This window comes from Poecilia reticulata, chromosome 3 (genome assembly GCF_904066995.2).
Source record: "Poecilia reticulata chromosome 3, P_reticulata-male-v2, whole genome shotgun sequence".
NCBI lineage: Eukaryota > Metazoa > Chordata > Actinopteri > Cyprinodontiformes > Poeciliidae > Poecilia > Poecilia reticulata.
Genome location: NC_088832.1, coordinates 20,119,046 through 20,137,133, shown reverse-complemented (window position 1 = coordinate 20,137,133; position 18,088 = coordinate 20,119,046). Strand labels below are relative to the sequence as shown.

The window sequence follows — 18,088 nt, the reverse complement described above, 5'->3', positions numbered from 1 at the left end:
TGACAATTTATTTTCCAAGCATCTGTTGAAATGATCCTGTAACTGAGGGACTGAATATTTTAAATCAAATCTCTTCTTTTCTAAATAGCTTTGGTGCTTAATTGGATCTACACTCAAATCTCTTGCGGTCTTTAATAAGTACAAAACTTACCTTTTTATGTCTTCTCGAGTTTTTAAAAAAGTAAGCAGAGCATTTTTCTAATTACACCTGAAATAAAAGTTTAAACACCATGGGAATACCCAGCCAACGGAAAGGAGATGAAGGAGTGGCAGCATCATGACTAGGTGTTTTGCTGCAGGAGAAACTGGTGCACTTTCCAAAGTAGCCGCAACTTTGAGAAAAGAACAATGTGTGGAAAATTTGAAGCAACAAACAGAAGTTAGAGAATTGGTACATTTTCTTCCACCACTTTAGGACAATGTTCAATCTCTAGCACTTTTTTTTCTTCATAATATTGTTCAGCTTTTTCACAATCCAACCCCCCAAAAAATTCTGCTTCATAATAGTTTACAGGAGCCACTGCAAATGTTTATTTTAAATTTTCTAAAGCAAACGTCACTCTGTCATTGTCTGAATCTGAAGCAGAAGCTTGTTACAGCCTCGGGAAATGTGACAACTGGACAAAATATCAATACATCTTTTTTTTTCACTAATTTCTTTTTCTTTTCATCAACTTATTGTATTATCATTGTTGTACAGCACTTTAGTGCAGATTTAGACCTGTTTTTAAAGTGCTATATGAGTAAATTTGACATTGACATTGAGAAGTCTAATGTGAGTCAGCATAAAACTTTCACAGTGACATTGATTTGAAACTGAGATTGGAGCACATCTGTCAGACCGAGTTCAAAACTAAGAAATGTGTAAAATGTATTGTCCATAAAGCCCTAAAGACAACACAATTAAAAAAAGCACTCAGTCCAACACGTTACAATGAACTGGCATAACAAAAGAAACAAACACAAAACTAGCTCGAGACAGATTACATGTAGAAGCTGCAAACCGTATCTTCAGTAAATGTTTTCCTCCAGGAAAAGGCAAAAAAAAAAAAAAAGCACATTTAAACATGTTGAAACTTCCTTTATTAACATTTCCGATGTTGTGGGATGCCTGCTATATTAAGGAGTTTCCTAAACCTAGTCTTCCCTTGCACAAATATTTTCAAAAGCAACAATGGTAAATTAAGTTAAAGTACATTGGAAGGCATCTGTGATGAGGGCCGAGTTCACTTAAATGATGAAAATGCTTGTCAGTAGTGTTTTCTTCATCTTGGTGCCCTTCATGTTAAAAGCACAAGCTGCTGCTTGGGTCAGCCTCCTACTATAAGCTGAAAGGTTTGGACATAAAGTCAAAACAGTCAATAGAAAAAACCCCTGTACGACCAGAAAGTTCAGAGTTCAACTTCTGCTCCTTTCGCTTAGAAATATGCTTGACTTGCGAATCTTGGGGGGGCGTAAAATGTGTCCAGTTCCTACGTGATTAGCAGTAAGATGAATCAACCTGCTACCTAAACCAGGCAGTCTATTTTAGTTTAATACAAAACTGGGCAGGATTATTCTTCACACTCCTCCTGGTGAATCTGGGTCCATGTAAAGGGTCGGTTCGGGTAACTTAAGTCGCCTCCTCATCAGTTTTTCTTGCGGGCGTTCCCAGACATCGGGCTGCTGTTCAGCAGCCGGTCCCGCTCCCGCACCTCCTCCTGCAGCTTGGCCTCAGCCACCCGCAGCTGGCGGATGGTCGCCTTCATCTCCTTCATCTTCACCTCCATCAGCGCGATGATGTCCCGCTGCTCGTTCAGCTTCCGCAGCAGCTCCGCGGACGTGGTGCCCGTGGTCAGGGAGTACGAGTGGTCCAGCGGGCTGCTGGTCACACTCAGGTACTGGACGGACAGCTGCTGCTGGTTGGCCCCGGACTCCGCGGTTAAGTCTTCAACTTTAAGCTCCACCAGACTCTGCGGGGTGCAGTTACAGGGTCCCTCTGCCTGGGCGGGAAGCCGCGCCGTGCCCAAGTACTCTCCGTTGTTGCCTATCTGAACCACGGTGATGCTGTCGTCGCCGACCTCTCCTCCGATGGTGCCCTCGACGATGCCCGCCGTGTTCCCCAGCACGCTGGTAGCGACGATCCCGGGGGCAGGGGCCGAGTTGGTCAACTTCCTCCCCCTGCCCCGCCGACTCCTGCGCTCATTGACGCCCCGCAGGGGGAAGAGAGACGGCACCCGGACGATGTACGTCTTCCTTCCACCGGCGAAGTGCACGCTGCAGACACGGTGGCCTGTGGTGGGCTGGAAGGTGCTGAAGCAGCCGCTGACCCCGGCCCGGGAGATGTTCCGCAGCCACTGCTCCCTCAAAGCGGGGTCCTTGGGGAACGTATAAAAGCGCAGGTCCTTGTCCCGGTGCGAGTTGTTGTAGCAACCGGGAACACAGCAGGTGAACCCGGGCATGTTCTCTCAAAAGGTTAAGAAGCACAACCTTTGTTTTTGGTTATTTTGTAGCTATTTCTTTTTTTTTGTATGCGCTGTTAATAAGCTTGGCGGCCTACAAACGGAACTACACGTCCCACAAAGCTAATAACTTCCTGTTTATTTTGACCCAAAGTAAGCTGCTCTTCTGTACAAATCCACCAAAAGCTGTTCAAATTCAAAGCTTGTGGATCTCGTACTCACGCTAAATTTAAAGCAGACGAACTATTCGTAGGTCTTTTTTTGCTCTTCGGAGTGTTATCTAGCCAGCCGTTGCTCACTGAGAACTAAAAGTCCCAGGATCCCTTGCGCGTCCTTTTTGACAGTGCCACTGATGCAGCGCCCCTTGTGGTCAAAAATAAATTCAGTTGCATCACCTTAGATCTCTTTTGTTTCTATTTTTAAAATTATTATAAGTAGTAGTGGTATTACTATTTATGTCAATGGTGAAATTAGTGTTATTAAGAAAATACAATACGGAAAACCTGTCCAAATATTGTTTAACTGGATGAAGGTTAAAAAAAAGTTATCTATTTCAATATCAAAGTTTCAATCTATGTGATATCTTTTCTGTATTTTTTTTTTTTTTGCTTGGATAAATTTTGCTTCAAATCTTAAAGAAAACATTATTTTAGAGAAGAACTATTTTTCTTAAGTATATGTCTAAAATGAACGATTCGTTTTTAATAGAAATAAAAACATTAAAATGTTGGCATCTTTATAAATCTGTAAACTATTTATCAACAATCAACAAAATAACACTCAATAATAACAAAAGAGCTGGCTATTCATTGTGAGCTTTATATGTGCAGAACATTTTCTTTTATATCTTAATCGTGTGATCTGTTGCATTTTCGTTAACTTTTTTCACAAGTTCTCTAAACTGACACTGCCCAAATTATGTTTGTATTGTTAAAATGTTTAATGTTTTTTTTAATTCTCTGACTCTCTTTTTAATTCGATTATATGTAGGATTTTGTTACTATTTGATGCAAAGATTCATAAACGAAAACCATACATGAACGTTCCCGTAAAAAAGAACCGGTTGATTGAGCATGTTCAGTCGCAAACGGCATTAAGTTCAGTGGGACTCTTTGCCACCTTTTACAGAACATTTGCTAAATTTCGTAAGATAAAGAGCTGTGTTCGTTTAACCACACAAAATACGCTTTCAAAACATTTTCATCTGGCGTAAATCTCGTATTTAAATCCGTATTCGGTGTTTTTCAACAATAAAATTTCCGTTGACAGTATTTCCGGTTCCGCCCAACCGTTGCTACTGAAGTTACCGTGATTAGCAAATGGGCAGCGCCCCGGCTCAACCTATCGCTGCTGCGGACGATGACCCACCGGTAGGTACTCTGTGACATCTGTTCGTGTTCTTATGCCATATTAAGTGTATGACTTTAAAGAACCAGTGATACATTTAAATTATGCTGTTAAGCATGTGGAGTTGAATGTTTATCGCGAGTTTTGGGAGTTCTCTGTGCATCTGTTTGTGTGGCTAGCTGGATGCGCTAGCTGACATGGTTATCAATTGTCTCTCTGTGTGGTTAGCTCTTCGCCTTTATCAAATACTCCTTATAATGGTGATACTTGTTTGTTGCATCTGTTTTAATGTCACGCATACGCGCCAGTAAGGTCTGATTCTGATTAATAAACTTTTCCCTGATCTGGTTTATCATCAGTCCACCTGACTGGACGCAGCTTCAGTAGATTCTCATGGTGACATTAAGTGAAAAAGCCTTGACCTGCTGATAAGCAGTGCGATAAGTGACGGTTTCCCTTGTTCCTGCTTCATGAGTGGGGAGAGTTTACTTCTGGTTTCACTGGTAATGCAGGTGCACAGGTGCTCACCCACACAGCCTTTGTTCGCCTGGGATCATGGTGTGATCTCATCTGTTTGCACACATGCAGTAAATAGCCGCTCATAATTTACTAGCATAAACCTGCAGCACACTGCATGAGTAAAGGCTCCTTTCTCAACTGAAGGAGGATTAAAATAGCTTTTAAATGACTCCAATTATCTGTGCTTTTATGCGTATGATTAGACTTGTCCAAAAACTAATAAATCAGATAGTTGCATAATAAATTAAAACAAGCTCAATAATTTCCATTTGCATGATTTGTTGTTTTTCTCTTTTCTGTCTTCCTACCAAAAACTGGATGACTGGATTTTTTGAAGGACGGTTTTGTTTACACATACTTCCTAATTAATTTTATTTGTTGTTTCTGTTGTTTTGTTTATTTATTTTGGATATTTAAAATGTCTTCCAGTTCCAGTGCTAAATGTTCATTAAAATTAAAAGTTTGATATTTGAGAATGTGTCCGTGCATTATTTTTGCTATTACTTGTAAATGGTCTCAAACCAACAATAACATTTGGGACAATTTATTGTCCAGTAAAAGTTATCGTGACAGGCCTCCTTGTGATACTATATATATCTGATGGGTGCAGAGCATTGTGAAGAATGTGTCAGGACATTTTAAGGGCTTTCTGATAGGAGACCGTAGGCGAGCCTGCTGTTTAGTTACAGAAATGTTTAGCGTTGATCCTTAAAGATCCATTTATTCGTTTTCACAGGTAACTTCCTCTAACTTTCCCAAAAAATAGCAGCTCTGCACTTGAGAAACTGGAATGGATGGCTGTGGTCCACGTGTAAAGTAACGCCAAGCGACAGGGCCATGTTGCCAGGAGTTGGTGTTTTTGGCACCGGGAGCACAGCCCGAGTGCTGGTCCCGCTGCTGCAAGCTGAGGGCTTTGAAGTCCATGCGCTTTGGGGACGAAGCGAAGAGGAAGCTTGCTGCTTGGCAAAGGAACTCGGCATCCCGTTTCACACCAGCCGATCCGACGACGTCCTCCTGCACCAAGACGTCGATCTGGTGTGCATCTACATTCCCCCCTCAATGACGAGACAGATTGCAGTCAAAGCACTGGGTAAGCTTTTTAAAATACCTTCACTGCTATTTAGATTTTAATTCTGATTAAACTAACTTTCTTTTGTTCTAAAAGCATAATCTGAAGGTGTTTCCGTTGATTGTGATCTCACTGGGTGTGGCAGAGGAGACTTCCCTCAGAAAATATTTGCACGAACCGTAACATTTCCCCTGAGGGCTATTGGAGGAGCTGATCTGGTATTTTTTTTAAACTCTTAGAAGTAATCCTAACATTACTGTACCGGAGGGGCGTCGGTGTAAAGCATCTGTTGGAATTCTTCAGGGTTGAGCTCAGTTTCCTGTTTTGGTTGCAACTTCCTGAATGTTTTCCTGCTGAAGGACTTGTCTACAGCAGGGAAGCCTTCAAGAGGAGATCTGACACGCTGCTTATCGAACATCTCTGCATGCAGAACACACCTGGTGTGTGGCATGTGAAAGGGCAGGCTGGACCAGCTGAAGCAGTCAGTCTGTTAAAATGCCTCTTACTTTGTTCCAGTTACAGTTACTGTAGACTTTGCTACTCCCAGCAGTGGTCACAATGGGGTGAAGATGTTTGCAAAACCTACAAGTGTTACATTTATTTTTGCGTTTTCAGGCTGGGTGATTGATTTTATCGTTTAATTGAATTTTTGTTTATTGAAGATTTAATTTTTGGAAAATTAGGATCTTTTCAAATGTATCATTGCACAACCAAAGTTGTTTGACATACGTGCTTCAGAGCTTCTGTTTATTTGGACTTTGAATTCAGGCCAACTCTATGACAGAATATTAGGACCAGGCTAAGATTTGTTTTTTAAAATTACAAGAATACAGTCGTATGACAATAAAGTCAAAATAATATGAAAATATACCCATACCCATGTTGCCAGAAAAACGTCATAATATTAGGAGAATGCAGTATTAATTTTATGAGAATTTTGACTAAATAAATAATTAAAATGAGGAATGTTGAGCATCTTTTGAAGTTATAATTTGATCTTTAAACGCATCAGCATTAAATAGCAGGACTTTGAAATGATTGTGCAGACAACCGAGTTTATTTTGAAGAAAAACTTGACTAGTTTTGTTAGATCTCAATAACTGTAGAAGCTTTTTTTTCCCTCATATAAACAACCTTTCCTTGTAATTTTAAGACGTTCTGGCTGTATTCTTGAAATTAAACAAGCATTTTGGCATCCTTACCCTAATACTGTTTCTTAACAACTCACAGAAGGGATGATGAAAACAAATTCTTTATAATATTTTCTGTCATTTGTAATTTCTTTTTTAGAAAAATAATAACTTGAACTCGGATATGAAGTGAAAATAATCAGTTTTTATTTCCAAGTCTCGTTGCCTAGCCCTGCTGTGAGTTTAATAGTTGAGTTTTAGCTGAGTTTTTCCATCTGTTTCCGCTGTCTTACAGGTATCGGTAAGAATGTCGTGTGTGAGAAAGCTGCAACCGCTGTCGACTCTTTCAAGATGGTGACTGCAGCCAGATACTACCCTCAGCTGCTGAGCATGATGGGTAACACCCTGCGCTTCCTGCCGGCCTTTGTGGCTATGCGACAGCTGCTGGTGGAGGGCTACGTCGGGGACATCCAGGTGTGTGACGTGCGGGTATACGGCCCGAGCCTCCTGGACCAGTCGTACGGCTGGACCTGCGAGGAGCTGATGGGCGGTGGCGGGTTGCACATCGTCGGGTCCGCCATCATCGACCTGCTGAGTTACCTCACGGGAACCAGAGCTCACCGCGTGCACGGCTTACTGCGGACCTTTGTGCAACAGAACAACCTGATACGAGGCATCCGCCGCGTCACCAGCGACGACTTTTGTTTCTTCCAAATGTTGATGGGTGGAACCGGATCCTCGGGCCTGTGCTGCACCATCACCTTGAACTTCAACATGCCGGGGTCGTTCGTGCACGAGGTTATGATCGTCGGATCTGCTGGCAGGCTGGTCGCCAGGGGAACCGAGCTGTATGGCCAACGCAATGGGAGCAAATGCGAAGAGCTGCTGCTGGCTGACGGCGGTGGCGTTGGACCGGAGGCGAAAGAGACGCCCCGCCCTCACCGGCAGGGGCTGAGCGCCATGGTGAAGGCGCTGAGGCAGTCCTTCCAGGCTCACGAAGAGCGGCGCTTGTGGTCACAAGGTCCAGTTGCCTCGGCGCCAACCTTCGAAGACGGCCTGTACGTGCAGACGGTGGTGGAGGCGGTCAAACAGTCCAGCAGCAGCGGGGAGTGGGTCTGCGTGGAGATCATGAGTCAGGAGCCGGACCCCAACCACAACCTGTGCGAGGCGCTGCAGAGAAACAAAAACTGAACCAAAACATTCACTGAGTGCAGAAACTACGTGCGTGACAGAACGGGACTCTGAACGTCTCTCTGTGATTCAGCTGCTCTGGCCGTTTACGTCTCTCTCACACACACACACACACACACACACGACTACTTTCATGTTCACTTCCTCTCAGGTTTTGCAGATTAATATTTAGCCGACACAGACACAGCTGCATTGTGCGCCTGGAGGAAGGAGAGTACTCCAAATGTACTCCATTAGTAAACTACAGCCTTATTATTTGGGTTCGGACCAGTGGAAATACAGACAGCCTGGTGACAAACGTGTGCCAATAATCCTGTAGATGCTGTCTTCATCTGGCTCATTTTGAAGTTGAGAAGTAAGGAATGTACTTTTTCTCGGTTTGTAAATGGTTTTGTGTCAGTAAGTCACGACAACAACATTTAATACTTGGTATTTGCATGTTACAGAATAATGTATGTGCTTAATTTGTGCAACAAAGTCAGCAGTGAAATATTTTCACTCAAGTTTTGTATTTAAATTGAGACAAGTTGAACCGTTTTGTACTTAAAATCTAAATTATTGTTTGCCTAAACATTGGTTATATCACTACTTGTAGGTCACTATTGTATTCACCAGAGTTTACTTTAGGTTTAAATATGAAAGCAAGAGGATAATTTCACTAATAAGGTGCTTTTCATAATTTACCTCTGATAGTTAAATAAGATCAGAACAGAAATAATAATGCTGTTTGACGTTTACATTTAGTTTTGTTTGATTTTAGCGCTAGTCATTTTGGTTAAAGTAAATAATGTAGCAAAACATACTGATAAAATAACTTTACAATTTTGAACATTTTAAATGTAACAAAGCTATAAACATAATAATTTACAAACAGTATAAGGAAGTATTTGAACAAAGAACATTTATCCAATAATGTGAAAAGAAATATTCCTCCAAATATTAAATCAAAAATTCAAATATCTAAGAAAATGAAGTGGAGATTATCAAGAAAGTTTAAAGTTATCTCTCATTACATAGAAAGTGCATCCCAATGTGTTTCCTTAATAAATACTTAAATATAAAAGTTACTGATACTTGATAAGCAGAACACCAAAGTTTCAAATAATCTGATTTATAGTTGTGTTATTAAATAATATCAGCTGCAGATATTACTATATTTCAGTGTGATCATCTATTATGTTATTGGCAAAATGTTTATTGACAAAAAATTTAGAATATTATTGACTTATTGCTGTTGGTTTATTGTTGGCTTTCTTACATTAGAAATGGTCAAAATGATTTACATTATTGATTGCTACAGGTAACCTAACCAGATTATTATTATTTTCCTGTTACAACACGCCGTGGCAAATATACCAGGGACTGAGTAAAATAAGCTATGTAGAGAACATAAATATCTCATTTGTAGCGACGGCCCCCTGAAAGCGACCAGGTATGTTTGAATGTTTGTTTCGAGTGGCTCGCTATAAATAACCCAGAGGTTTTTTCTTTACCATTTCCATTATTTTAAAAGAAATGTCCTACATTTAGATGAAAACTATAGTTATTGTTGTAACATAGATGAAATGTGTTTTGGTAATAATTTGGATTTTCTTAAATAACTCGTGAAAAATCCGCCTAGAATCTTTTTATCTATCAAAACTGACGCAAAGAATGAAGCCATAACATTTACCTGTTAGGTTTACCTGGAGATTCAAACATTTACAACTTATTTTAAAGATAAAGTTTACACTTTTTAAAAAAACCAAGTGTCCGATTCTAAATTAAAACGAGTGGGTCCAATCCGCCACATACAGCTGCCTCTTTGTTACAGTCAAAGCTCCAGTTAAATGGGAATCAGGGGAAGTTAAAGAGTATTTGATGTTATTTAAACTGTCCAATTTTTTTTTGATCTGCTAGCGTAGATCTTAATATATTTGTTACATCTCATTTTCTCAGCAGGGCTGTAGTTTACATTAATTTCTTTATAAAATGTTTCTGCTGAACCCATCACTGCCAAAAACGCATTCCAGCTGATTTATCTTTTTAATCACCTTGTCAGCAACTTTTCTTTGTCTTCACACTGATAAAATGCCACCTGTTTACTAAACGATTTAGTGCTTGCACCAGCCAGCTTGCTGCAAATGTGACTTCAACATTTATAATAAACTTTTGTATTTATTTATTGTTCCCTGGAGAAAGTTTGACATGTTTGTTCATTGTCTTTCAGCCTGTGAATTTCTGTTTTGATGCTGTAATATTTATATATCTTATTTTTTAATTTTTTTTTTTAGATTTAATCTTGTTTTAACTAATATGGCATTTTGGGCACTAATTTGCTGCTTCAGAGTTGATAAACTGTACTGTTATTCTGTGTGACAGATATTTTTCTTTTAATAAATATAATTGCTTTAATTTAAAGGCCATTTTCTGACCCGAGTGTGTATCATTTCTCTTGTATAACAAAACAAATTAAAACAGGTTGCAGTATCTTGAGAGTTTAGCTTGGTGCTAAATATATCATCTATTAAATGTATTTTCTTCTTTGCATTTTTCCTGTTTCTGGTTTGTTCGATAGGAATGTTGCTCATTCTGCCTTTTTGTATCAGGACTTCATAAGTTGACGTATGTCGACTTATAATATTATAATAGCCTTTGTATAGAATAAATGTAACATAAAAGAAAATGTAAAGTATAGTCATCTCTATGTAGGCCATGCCGTTATCAAGCTTTTTTGACAAAACGGACAGCTAGCAAGCTTGGAACTTTTAACTTTAAACTTAAAAAAGATTGTTTATGTTGCCTACTTCGATATTAAGATACTTCAGTCCTCCCGATAGGGAGGACGATGTGTAACCTTCCATTATAAACATTCACCAGTAAAATTTATACATAAAAGCATCAAAAATATCATCATACATCGTTATTTTTTGTTTTACCTTTTTCTCATAAATCACTTGGACAATATATTCATTTTCAAGACTTTAGCCCTTTATATGCCAGCTCAATTATTTTAAATAATAGTCGACCATGTAGTACACAAAACGCTAAATGTTTGTCCATAAAATACACGATACAGGGCTTTGGAGGTTGAATATATCAAAAATGCACCATTCTGTCCAGCTGGTGGCGCCAGCGCAGCCATGAATAGTAGTAGTAGAAGAAGAGCTGGAAAAAAGAACGCAGTCTGAGTCAGTTCGGCTAACTTAGCATGACAGCTAACGAAGATCAGCCAACGGTCAAATATTGGTTTTAGACCAAACTGGGTCATCGGTACCGTGTGGTATGGGACCCCGAAAGGTAAAGCTGGACACATACCGTAAGAGAAGCGTGGTGTGGAGCTTTTTTACAGATATAGACGAAGGGTCGGTGCAGTGTGTGCTGTGTAATCGTTACCTTCATAAAAAGGAGCACGGTTCCACCACTCCGATGCTAAGACATCTGCGCCTCAAACACCCCACACAGGTCTACAGAGGAATGGAAAGAGACCACGAAGCTTCCGCCAGCCACGACCACCAACATATGGAAATAGACGATGAACAGATCATCTCTGGTATACCTTCCTGATTATTTCCTGTTATTAGTTTGTCTATTTGTTTCATCACTGACTGCATGTAATCTGTTGTTGTTTGGATTCTTAAAACAGTGTGGATCATCTGATTTATAAACTTTGCAGTCACCTTTCAAATACAACATGTTGTGATTGTGTGGATGGATATACGCCCAGTTTTCATAAGATTTTAAATGGAGTCTCCCACGGCTCAGTTTTAGGCCACTTTTTGTTTTTCATTGTCATTCAGCTGAAGTTCACTTTTATGCAAATGAAACCTTACTTTATTCATAGCTGCTGCAGGTTAGCTTAAAGCTAGTTCTGAATATAAACAATGCTAAACTTTAGTCTTATGTGGAGCATTTAAGTGAAGATGTATTTTAGGGGTGAAATAGTGTCTTTAATTATGGGAATAAAACTAGTTTACATTCTGTATTTGAACTTCTTTTGATATATGGATATTATTTATATTCCTGGTGCTTCCTCCAGTCTTTGTTTATGTTTTTGGGATGGAATAAAGTACATCCCGGTATTGGCAGCAGGAAAATTGACACTACCACCTCTGCTTTTTGATTCTTTAGAAATAAATAGAAGTAGCCTTATAAATGACGCTTAAGAAATACAGCAAGGAAGCCAGACATGATGCCTTATGCTTTTAGAGACAAAAATCTTTTTTTAAGAAAACACTTTTTTGTTTTGTAGTTGTAGTGTCAGTGGACGACGACGAATCCAACACCAGGACCACCCAGAATGATTCTGATCCCAGCACTGCTGTCAGTGGCCTCTATGAGACGTCGCCACGAGGCTCGCTAGCTCATCTAATACACGAAGATGATCTTAGCCACATTCCCAACAAGCAGTCACGCAGGCGCAGCTTGATTTGGAGACTGTTTGAACATTTGGATAACTTGAACGCCGCTCGCTGCCGCATTTGCATGAAGAAGTTGCACAAAAGTGGCGGCATTAGCAACCTTCGTCGACACTTGGTAAAGAGGCACCCAAAGGTGCTGTCAGAGCTGCTGTCCACCAACCACCGCCCTGCTGTGCCCTCACAGGATGTAAATGTAGCCGGTGTCTCTCGTGAATCCTACATAGGAACAGAGCCCCATCAGGCTCCAGGTACGTTTGGTCAATGAAACCACTTCTCTTCATGTGTAGTTTTATCGGCATAGCCTCTTGTCATCATCAGAGCTTCTTTAGGATGTTTATTTTTCTCTTCCTGTGTAGTAAAATTGGTTTTGGATGATGGGGAATCTCACATTATGACCACACTGAATGAAACTATTCCAGGGATAAACAACCTTCCAGGCATGCCACAAGGAGGATTGGCTGAGAAAATAATAGAAGCAGAGGTAAGCTATTCGTCCACTTAAACAATTACAGTTAAAAGAAAATATTTTCTTCTCACTGTCTGACTTTAAATTAGCTGAAGCTTCTCCTGTTTGAGATCAGATAAAAAAATATATATTTCTGCTCAAGTCTATTTAACTCAGATGCTTACAAATCCATCATCATCTGGGCTTTCCTATATTGTTTAAAAACAAAGGAATCTCAGTTTATGTAAGCCTCTGATTGTGGTGTAAAAGAAAATTTCTCCCTTTTTTGTTCTGGCATTTAGCAAACATAAATATTATAACAGTGCGATAAAGCAGAAAAATCTTCATATACGTGTAAATATATTAATTTAACTTGCATAAAGAAGCATTCTAAACAAAACTTAAACCACGGGAGATTAAATATTCTTAATTGGTGCAACTGCATGTAGAGGTTTAAGAGGTTTTATCTCTTCCAGGCTGAGCAAAATACATGCAGTGTTATTTTAAAGTTTGGGCCACTAAGCTACACTAGAGAACTTTTCTTCTTCTGCAGGATTCAAATGCTGACGGAACGGGGGGGACCATGTGGGACAGTGGACAGAAATGGTTTCCAGGTGAGCGTCTGTTGCTCTAACTTGTCTTATTATTATTTTTGGTAAACTTTTCTTTCAAAGGTGAGTCTAAATTTTTACTCAGTAATCTCAATTACCGGAATGCCGGAAAAGGGTAGAGTGCCTTCTCCGGGTCAGGGGGGTCGTCCTGCCTCAAGTGGAGGAGTTTAAGTATCTGGGGATCTTGTTCACGAATGAGGGAAGAAGGGAACGGGAGATCGACAGGCGGATTGGGGCAGCGTCTACTGTGAAGCGGGCGCTGTACCGGTCCGTCGTGGTGAAGAGAGAGCTGAGCCAAAAAGCGTGGCTCTCGATTTACCGGTCGATCTACGTTCCCACCCTCATCTATGGTCATGAGCTTTGGGTCATGACCGAAAGAACGAGATCACGGGTACAAGCGGCCGAAATGGGTTTCCTCCGCAGGGTGGCTGGGCTCTCCCTTAGAGATAGGGTGAGAAGCTCGGTCATCCGGGAGGGACTCAGAGTAGAGCCGCTGCTCCTCCACGTCGAGAGGAGCCAGTTGAGGTGGCTCGGGCATCTGGTAAGGATGCCTCCTGGACGCCTCCCTGGTGAGGTGTTCCGGGCACGTCCCTCCGGGAGGAGGCCTCGGGGAAGACCCAGGACACGCTGGAGGGATTACGTCTCTCGGCTGGCCTGGGAACGCCTTGGGATTCCCCCGGAGGAGCTGGAAGAAGTGGCTGGGGAGAGGGAAGTCTGGGCCTCCCTTCTGAAGCTGCTGCCTCCGCGACTCGACCCCGGATAAGCGGAAGAAAATGGATGGATGGATGGATGGATGGATGGAATCTCAATTTTTAGACTTAACCACTTCCTGAAAGGGAAATTTCTACCCTGAGCATGGATTATTCCTCACTAATCTAGACCTCACAGTCCTGAATGGTTCATTTATTTGCATAAAATGAAATTCTGATGTTTCTTTTGGACCCAACTCCTGAATAGTTTTGAGGCAAAGACAAGTGGGATTCTGGTCCCAATGATCATTTCCCACCTTTATGTAGAAAATCATAATAGCTGCAGTAATAAATGGTGTTTTAGCAATTCTTAGTTTGTTGGATTAAAACCAGCTGCACTCATATTCAGACAAGTTACTGCTACTGGCTGTAGGAAAGTTATTTTAGACACGGAGACTTTAGAACCGCATTTAAAGCCTCGATAATAACTGGTATTTTTAATTTTTTTTTTATCAGTGGAAGTTAGAGTGGAGGACGACAGCTCTGACGTCATGACCCCTTCTATTGAACCTGATGGCAGTCATATCATAAACGACAATCCCGACTCTTTGCAAGAAGGTTTGATGCAAGACGCGTTTCATTCAGAGGCAGGTGAAAACTCCTCTGAGAGACCGCAGACCAAAGACCGCAGGAGGAGCGTGATCTGGAGGCACTTTGAGAGATTAGAGAGTTCAGAAGCAGCTCAGTGTCGCATTTGTATGAGGAAGCTGCAGTGCTACGACAGTGGCTGCACCGGTAATCTGCACCGGCATCTGTCGAAAAGACACCCGAAGGTGTTTTCTGAGCTGGGATCCAACTCACTCAAACAGTTGTCACCAGACTCAAATGGCCACGGTGGAACAACCGAAAGTCCGTTAATAAAACACGAACTTTCAGGTAAGCCTCTATTGCAGCTTTTTAAAGTGTTTATGGTTTTTAAAGGGAACCCATTGTTCAAAATTAATATTTTGCATGTTTTGTATTTCCATTTGGCTCTCAACTGCTTCCAAAACACATTCCAAGCACTTAATCATTTTTGGCAGTAAGTTTTTTTTTTTTTTTTTTTTTTTTTAGTGTCTGTTAAATGAGCCGTTTCATAAAGCTCTCAAATGTTAAGTCACAATCACAGGGCATCCAACTGTTACCTAGCAACCCCAGCAGAGTTCCAGCACATTTGATTAGCTGGCTTTATACCACTGTATGCGCTGTACAATGGCTGCTGGAAAGGACAGGTGTTTTGTTATGGACTTGACATCCAGAAACCACTTGCAGCTTTGTTGGTTGTGTAATAAGTTCCTCTTCTGCTTTTCAAAGATATACGGTTGTATAATTGCGCATCTGTTTACAGTCATTTTGATTAGCAACTAGGCCTGTCGCGATAAACGATAAATCAATTAATCGCACAATAAATGAAACCTATTGACCTCATTTTAATTATCGGCTTTATCGTCTCTTCCTGCCTTTTTTCTTTCTGTTGATGACGCTGAATGAAAAAGGCTCAGCTCTGGTGCTCTCCACTGACCCTCCCTTTCTCATTTTCTTAGTCTAATGTTCAGCGCACATTACACGAGTTGTCGGCCCATTTTCAAAACCTGAGAGACACATTAACCGACAGAAATCCTAGGTGTAACGGTTCGATTGGGTTCGGGTGTGATGTCCAGCCACATGGGCACAAAATAATGGCTACAAGTCCAGTTAACTAATTTTAAAACCAGGCATTAATCAATGCTTTACTAGAATCTACCCGTGATGCACGTGACTAGATTCAGCATAAAGTCCTGAATGAATGAACATCATTATAACCTATTTATGTCACATTAACGAAGAACAGCTGAAAAGTTACCGGGTTTATCAACTGCGGTAGCAATTTGGCTCCAACTCCTCCTCTTGTCATTTCTATATTCTTTGCACAAAATGTTGAATAAACATTAATGTTGTTTCCACATATCAGCTCCAATGTCCGCTGGATTTTGGTCACATTCAGCGTTAACGCTCCCAATCGGGGAAAACCCCTGATTTAGATCTAAATCCCACTACAGGATGATTGTTTACGAAATCACCAACAATCTTAGATCTGCCAACGTTCTAAGATTGTCATAAAATAGGGGCAAAAAAATGGTGTAGTGTGAACTATTGCATCAGGTGGTCGGATGTGCCCATCTTCTCTATTTAAATCTAGTCAATACTGAAGGGCAATATAGTATACAGACTTCATAATTTGCACTCTTTAGGTTGAATGGAGTATTTATTTCCACTTTGGCTTTATGTTGTTTAGTTTTTTTATTCAAGTAAGTTTTTTTGGTAATGGAGACAGAGAATCCATTTTATTTTTGTTTTTGGTTGTTTTGTTTATTTAGTTTATTAGTTCCAGTGTTATGTGTTCATTTGAAAATAAAGTATATCTATGTATCTATGGCAGGAAATAACATGCATTATTTCGTCATTTTCATTAAATCAGTGTCAAAAGGTCTTGAAACAATATTATCGTTTTTCGCAATAATTTTTTAGAAAATTACTGGGCGTAGCCAGCAGCAACTTATTTGGATTTAAAGTGACAAGATGCCCTAAAACGGCTCAAAGTAGGCAGAACTGACCAGACTAAAATCTCATAATTTAAGAAAGATTTTGTGCAAAAAACACAGTGAACATGTTTAGCATAGCTTATAGATGTATTCTAAGCTCTTAAAGGAAGCATAGTAGGTCACCTTTATAGCTTTCGGTTTTATATTCCTTCACTATCGATCATAAATATATGTTCACATCTGCTTTACAGTGAGACCGTCTTTCCCTTCAGCTGGACTGAAGATCTCCAGGCAGCCAGAGGTGGAGGTCAGGGTTTTTGAACGGGAGCTGGAGCTGATTGAAGCTCTGAGAAGAACGCAGAGGGAGGAGGCTCAGGCTCTGCAGCAGCAGCGGGAGCTGCTGGAAAAGCTGCAGACAGTTGGCGCCAGAGAAGCCGCTGCAGAGAGGGAGACGATCGAGTCGCTGAGGAAAGCCCAGCAGGAGGAAGCCGACGAGTTGATCCGACAGAGAGAGGAGCTGGAGAAGGAAAAGGCGGAGCTGCGGAAGAAGTGGGAAGAGCTCTACCAGGAAAAGGAAGAATTCTCATTGCTCTCCAAAAGCAAAGAGACCCACTGATTCTTAGCCTTTCTGAAAGGGTTAGACTAATTCTAACCCAGGGTGATGTAATAAATACATAGTTAACTTCCCTTCCAAGTAAAACATGTTTTTCCAGAAAATTGATGCACAGTGGCTCAGTTCCTGTTCAAGCTGATGTTTTCTTTAAATATGGAGGAATCTGACCCGGGGCGATGCTTCTGCCTTCAAATTACTTTATATTCAGATACACTCACAAGTGGCTTTGTAATGTGTAGCATGTAGATTATATAAGCTTTTTTTAAATAGAGTTTGAAAAATGAACTTCCATACTGTAAGATGTATAACTGTATATAGAGCATTTTAAACTTGTAAACACTTAAATTCATGGTTCAGACTGTTTTAAATAGAAAAAAGCATTGGAGAAATGATTTTTGTGGACTTTTTCTGTTGACTTAAGTTCTCATATAAATATGTTTCATTGACCTTGTTTGCTTTGTCTTTATTAAGGTTGACCTTTTCTTTAAAGGTAAACCTTTAAAGGAAATCAAATCAAATTTGATTTTGTGTTGAACAGGTTTTGCACCAAACTTTTTTATATTTTAAGGTAATGTTTACAGTAGGCTTGTGTTAGTAATTTTGGTGCTATGAATACTTAAACCCAGTTAAATGTACATGCAGGATAAATAAAATGTGGAGAAAAGTTTTTTTGTTTTTTTTTTTACCAATTTTTTAAAATTGAAATTGACTATATTTTTAGTATATATTTTTTTTATTTTCTGTATAATCACATAAACTGTTTTAAAAACCTTGAATCCTGTTTATATAGGTAACTATATTAATGACATCCTTTTAAAGCGACTTCAAAGTGTACAAGAATAAATACAGAGCATAAATAGAGTCAGATTGAAATAAACAGTTGATGCTAAAGTCAAATACCTATAGATATAGGAGAAAATGTTTTAAAGTCTAAAGCTAAAATTCTTTTAAATAAAAAAATGACTTCAAAGGCAGCACAATTATCACAGTGAAGATTTAGGTCAGAATTCATAAAAACTAAAAACTCATGAAAGCCAATAAGGAGTCGCGCTTGGTGTGGTGCGCATGCGCA

General features: G+C 40.1%; 3 protein-coding genes across 5 annotated transcripts; 2 read left to right on the top strand and 1 right to left on the bottom strand.

The window, feature by feature from the left end:
- Positions 1–1,060: 1,060 nt before the first annotated feature.
- On the bottom strand, positions 1,061–2,766 carry thap11 (THAP domain containing 11). Its single transcript, XM_008405422.3, has one exon. It carries the CDS (start codon positions 2,439–2,441, stop codon positions 1,629–1,631), a length of 813 nt encoding a protein of 270 aa, XP_008403644.1. The 5' UTR covers positions 2,442–2,766; the 3' UTR covers positions 1,061–1,628.
- An 86-nt stretch (positions 2,767–2,852) lies between these two features.
- Positions 2,853–10,102, top strand: gfod2 (glucose-fructose oxidoreductase domain containing 2). The gene is made up of 3 exons (XM_008405421.3): positions 2,853–3,811; positions 5,044–5,397; positions 6,802–10,102. Exons 2-3 carry the CDS (start codon positions 5,145–5,147, stop codon positions 7,695–7,697), a joined length of 1,149 nt encoding a protein of 382 aa, XP_008403643.1. The 5' UTR covers positions 2,853–3,811; positions 5,044–5,144; the 3' UTR covers positions 7,698–10,102.
- A 714-nt stretch (positions 10,103–10,816) lies between these two features.
- LOC103462547 (uncharacterized) lies at positions 10,817–17,462 on the top strand. Of its 3 annotated transcripts, XM_008405419.3 has the most exons (7): positions 10,818–10,976; positions 11,142–11,229; positions 11,929–12,345; positions 12,454–12,578; positions 13,096–13,156; positions 14,359–14,778; positions 16,655–17,462. In XM_008405419.3, the coding sequence occupies exons 1-7, from the start codon at positions 10,962–10,964 to the stop codon at positions 17,017–17,019; spliced, it is 1,491 nt and encodes a 496-aa protein (XP_008403641.1). In that variant the 5' UTR covers positions 10,818–10,961; the 3' UTR covers positions 17,020–17,462. The 3 variants fall into 3 exon arrangements, with proteins under 3 accessions (XP_017159284.1, XP_008403641.1, XP_008403640.1); XM_017303795.2 differs by having other exon boundaries at positions 10,817–11,229; positions 12,517–12,578; XM_008405418.3 differs by having other exon boundaries at positions 10,818–11,229.
- Positions 17,463–18,088: the final 626 nt, after the last annotated feature.